Below are 5,295 nucleotides of genomic sequence, written 5' to 3' on the forward strand. Positions count from 1 at the left end.
GTAGGGATATGAGAGTTGGACTATAAAGAAAGCTGAGTGCCAAAGAAATGATGCTTTTGAACTGTGGTATTGGAGAAGACTGTTGAGAGTCCCTTGAACTGCAAGGAGATCCCACCAGTCCATCCTAAAGGAGATCAATCCTGAGTATTCATTGGAAGGACTGATGTTGAAGCTAAAACTCCAATAATTTGGCCACCTGATGGGAAGAACTAACTCATTGGAAAAGACCCTGATGCTGGGAAAGATTGAAAACAGGAAGAGAAGGGGACGACAGAGGATGAAATGGTTGGATAGCATCACTGACGGAATGGACATGAGTTTGAGTTAACTAAGGGAGTTGGTGATGGACAGGAATGCCTGGCGTGCTGTGGTCCTTGGGGTCACAAGAGTCAGACATAACTGAGCAACTGAACTGAACTGAAGCTTAGACTTTCAATAAGTCAAGGAATTTCTTTTGCCTTTAGTCTGATTAAAGTGGACTTTGAGCTACTTGCAGGGAAAAGATTCCTTCCAACATTGTGACATGGGGCTTGTCTTTTAAATGAGGAAACTGCAGGGAAAAGCAAACACTTTGTGTGTATATACATGTGAACTTTTTATTGCAGACCCTGTGTATCTGTAGCTAACTCTGTGCCTTGCACATAGTAGGGGACAATTATAGTAAGTGCTTAAAATAGGTTTGTTTAGTTTAACTGGCTAGTAAGTCAGGGAAGAGACTGTGCAAGAAGTGAAGTGAATCAGAGTAAATTCCTCTTCCTTTTCTTGGCCAAGCCAAGAATCCATTTGAATCCATCTGCTGTCGTTTGTCAATGTGCCAAGGGAAGCGGAATTAAGCAATATGGCTCTTGGGTCCAAGAGTCCAGTCTCTCAACTGGAGACGGTTGGTGTTTTCTGCTGAAACACTGAAATAAGTCATAGTCTTTAGTTAGCATAAACACTGAGGAAATTCATTTGGTCTCTGTTTTCACGATGCCAGATATCTGGATAAAAATTAAAATGTGTGGTCAATATGCTCCTCATAATCTATGCACATGACATCACATGGATAAATATCCAGTTACTTAACCAGACTTCTCATCGCGTAGCCAGGGTGGTTTAGGTCATTGAACGTGACAGCAGGGAGAAGGGCTTTGTGGTACTGATACCAGTGCGTTATGACTTTGAGAGGAAGATAAGTAAAAACACAGGCAAATCACATGAGTGTTTCAGTTACATTTCAAGGCAGAAAGAGGACATAACCATAGAAACAGGGATGCTGCCTGTCTTCCTACTCTTTCCCTGTCTTTTCCTTCACAACCCTGTTCAACATACAATCTCTCTTATTTATTTATGTTAATTTCTTTCTGTGTTCCAGAATGTAGGGCTCCGGAAAGGCAAGGATTTCTCTTTATTTTTGCTCACTGCTCTTTCTATAGTACCTAAAATAGATTCTGGCATATGATAAATGTTCAATAAATGTGTGATGAACAAATGAGATGTCCTTAAGGATAGCAATTTGCTAAGCAATTCATAAATCAAAAACTAAGATGGCTATGTGAAAAAAACACTTTTTTTCCCTCTTAAATTAAATTAAAAGACCCAGTGACTTACTGAGTGCTGCCTGGTTCAACTGTAATCTTTGTGACAATAAATAATTTGTTTAACCTTCTATCCCTTGGGTTCTCCATACAGAAAATGAGGATAAGAGTACTAGTCCCCTATTTTTCAAAAAAATTTTAAGTGTCCTAAAAGAGGCAATAGCTGTAAAGGTGTTAGGTTAAAGATGCAATGAAGGACCTTAACAAGGATGGGCTTTCATGAAATTAAACAATTATCCCAGTTGTCCACTGACTTGCTAAACTGGCAAAAGTCCATTTCTCAGCTTTTGTTCCTATACATACTAGCAACCACACATTAACAGTTTTGTATATTCTTGCTTCTTCCAAAGTATTGTTATTGCACATTTTAATTAACTAACCATTTCCAAACAAAACTGCCTTTCATACATTGCAAATTTGTCTTCAAAGTCATAAACTTTTTAGTGATAAAAATAGGACATACTCACAGAATCCAATCTAACTGACACTTATTTAAAATTGTGCAGTGGCATTTCTCCAGGGTAATTACCCTTCCTCCCAACAGTTAATAGTTAAACAGCCTTTCTGTTATGGGAATTCACTTAATCCTCTTCCCATTTGTTCCTTCAGTTTAAATTCTGTTTTCCAGGGTCTCCCTAACAATCCTCAAAAAGAGACCCTGTACCTTTAATAGCAGAGACCTGGTGAGAGGTTTCTTTCCAAACTTGTTCCCTGGCTTCCAAGTGACGAAACCAGCTGTAATTTGAGAGCAGAACGATCTTCAGGATATCATTAGCCAAAGGAAAATCTCGGCATTCCCACCCAGTCAAGGAGTCGAAATCGTATAAGAGGGCAAGAGCCTTTCTCTCCAGCTATAGGCTCCATTTCCCAAGGAGCAAGAGGGACCTCGGAGAGCCAGAGTGGGGCAAAGGAGCCAGCCAGCATCCAGCCAAAACCCTGGAGGAGGGGTTCCCCATCGTGCCGGCATCCCGCCAGGAAACAGCCGGCTGAGTTCCAACCACCAGAGCGAGCGCAGGAGCTCAGAGCGAGGGTGCATCCTGGGCTGCTGGCTGCGGGGTCTGCTACTCAGGCTCTGCTGCGCAGCCACATGAAGCCAGCTGGGGAGGGGGGGTCAAGGTGCAGCGAGGCGACTGGGACTGAAGCTGACGCCGTTGCAGGGAGGCACTGACTCCCAAGGGGACCCCCCTCCCCTTCCTTGCGCCTGGGCGGAAAGTCTTCTCCAGGGATCCCCGGTCATCCTGAATATCCAGGATGGTGTTCCTGAAGCTTCTCTGGATGGGTTTTCTGTGCCACCTGTGTCAGGGCTATTTCGACGGTCCTCTCTACCCAGAGATGTCCAATGGGACCCTGCACCACTACTTTGTGCCGGACGGGGACTACGAGGAGAACGACGACCCCGAGAAGTGCCAACTGCTCTTCAGGGTGAGTGACCACCGACGCTGCTCCCAGGGGGAGGGGAGCTCGGCCAGCGCTCTGCTAAGCCTCACCCTGCGGGAGGAATTCACCGTGCTGGGCCGCCAGGTGGAGGACGCGGGGCGCGTGCTGGAGGGCATCAGTAAGAGCATCTCCTACGACCTCGACGGGGAGGAGAGCTATGGCAAGTACCTGCGGCGGGAGTCCCACCAGATCGGGGATGCCTACTCCAATTCGGACAAGTCCCTCACTGAGCTGGAAAGCAAGTTCAAGCAGGGCCAGGAGCAGGACAGCCGGCAAGAGAGCAGGCTCAACGAGGACTTCTTGGGGATGCTGGTCCACACCAGGTCCCTGCTGAAGGAAACGCTGGACATCTCCGTGGGGCTCAGGGACAAATATGAGCTGCTGGCACTCACCATCAGGAGCCATGGGACCCGACTAGGTCGGCTGAAGAACGATTATCTTAAAGTGTAGGTGAAGGGGCAAACTGCCCGGGAGAGGGCATCAAGTCAGTCCTCCTGGTGGAGGATGGGGGACAGAGACAGGGCTAACTTTCCCCTTATACTTATTATTTTTTATAACCTAATTTGCACTCGGAGGATGATCCTGAAAAAGGAAAAAAGTGAGAGTTGAGTGGTTTTAGTTTTGTACACTATTTATGTGATTGTTACTGATTTGTCACCTGGAAAGGACAACTTAAAGTCATGCCTCCTGCCTTTCCTAGAAGGGCTTTATGAACTCTGCAGAGACACCTGTTTCAGCCACATCTAAAAGGACACAGTTTATGCAGTAAAGACTGATTAAAGTTCCCCATCCTGGAGATCAAGTGAAGATGCCCAGGGAGCTTGTGCACAGCTCCTTTCAGCCTTCTCTCCTGGGCTCTGAAAGCTGTCAACATTGCCTGTTTTTCAGATGAGGTCAGAGGTGCTACTCAGCATGCCTGCCAGAGGATGGAATTTGCTTGTTTCTTCTCCTTTTCCTTCTTATTTATTAACCATGGTCTCCAAGGTTTTGTTTTTGTCTTCTTTTTTCTTTTGGATTTTGGGGGTGTTTTTTAAGAGTATTGGCTAGAAATTATATGCAAATCATCTTTTGCAGGGAGATGTCTGCGGTGCCTCTGTGGGTATGTGTTTAAGTTAAAGGAGCCACATTTAAGAAGCCTAACCTTGGTGGTGGTCATGAACTCCTGTGATAAGCCGATTTGCCATGTCTCTCGTTGTGTGTGTGTGTAATCAGCGGGGCAGTCCATTACAAAGAAGTAGGTAGATCGTCTTGACACACCACCAAAAGCCTGTGATTTAGGTTACCAGTGTATTCTTTCTCATTTGGGGGTTTTGCTTCTATTTGCTTATTGAAAACTTGTACTTCGAGTAGAGGGAATTCTAATTCTCATAACTCCTTAACTAAGTTTTATTATTCAGCCAATAAATATGTTCTCATATAATACTTGCTTATTTTCTAATTTATATTCATAACTTTTATATTGCAAAGAGGAGCCAATGCAAAAAGGAAAGAAAGGCTGGGATTTAAGCCAGTTTACTTAGAGTATATGATAAAGCAGGCAGAGGATCGCTGCATATTTAGCAGTCCTCCCTTCCCTGGCCACCCTTACCAACCTCAAAAGGAAACAAAAAAATCTAGACTGTGTCAAAACTTGATCTCTGCTGGTCTGCCTAAAACTCCAATTTTCTCTAATGTTTTTGCATAGAATTAACTGAAAAAAAGTTTATGGTGAGGCTCAGAGCTTATACGCCCTTGGAATGCAGAGGGAGAGCTCCATTCTAAGTTGTAGGAACTACAGTAATGTTTGATAATTTTGAAGACAGGTCTACATTATTTCATTAATCATTTTAAAAGTGGAAATGCACTTTATTTCATATCATTCCCCAGCCAGTCTTCATCCTCACTTAAATATGTGCATATCTGCACACACACACACAAACACACACATGTGGGCACACACACACACTAAGAAATAAGTATTCATAATCTCCTTTTCAACAGGGAGTCATTCTTTCTCTCCCATGCATGGGGAATCCAGTTTTCTATTCCACTGAAGTGTCCAATATCCTCCTATGACAATCGGGGAAACAGATTCAGAAGGTGACCAATCCTCGGTTAGTTCCAACAGCTCCAAGTCTCCTAGATTTAAGTATGGGATTTTCCCACAGTGCTTTTTTCAAGGATGCTGAGAAATGAGATAGAGTGATCTGAGGCCCTTGGCTTTGCATAACTATTTCATTGTTTAAAATAAAAATGAACAAAATATGGAACAATACTTCATACAGTCATTTATTATTTCTTT

General features: G+C 43.8%; 1 protein-coding gene across 1 annotated transcript; it reads left to right on the forward strand.

Annotated features, from left to right (window-relative positions):
- The first annotated feature begins 2,172 nt into the window (after positions 1 to 2,172).
- Positions 2,173 to 4,434, forward strand: FIBIN (fin bud initiation factor homolog). Its single transcript, XM_069555485.1, has one exon. It carries the CDS (start codon positions 2,829 to 2,831, stop codon positions 3,462 to 3,464), a length of 636 nt encoding a protein of 211 aa, XP_069411586.1. The 5' UTR covers positions 2,173 to 2,828; the 3' UTR covers positions 3,465 to 4,434.
- Positions 4,435 to 5,295: the final 861 nt, after the last annotated feature.

The sequence above is a fragment of the Ovis canadensis genome, chromosome 15 (assembly GCF_042477335.2).
Source record: "Ovis canadensis isolate MfBH-ARS-UI-01 breed Bighorn chromosome 15, ARS-UI_OviCan_v2, whole genome shotgun sequence".
In the NCBI taxonomy this organism is placed as follows: Eukaryota; Metazoa; Chordata; class Mammalia; order Artiodactyla; family Bovidae; genus Ovis; species Ovis canadensis.

Bases quoted from the DNA above. Each gene is read 5' to 3' on its own strand.
- FIBIN (XM_069555485.1), top strand. From the start codon at position 2,829: ATGGTGTTCCTGAAGCTTCTCTGGATGGGTTTTCTGTGCCACCTGTGT.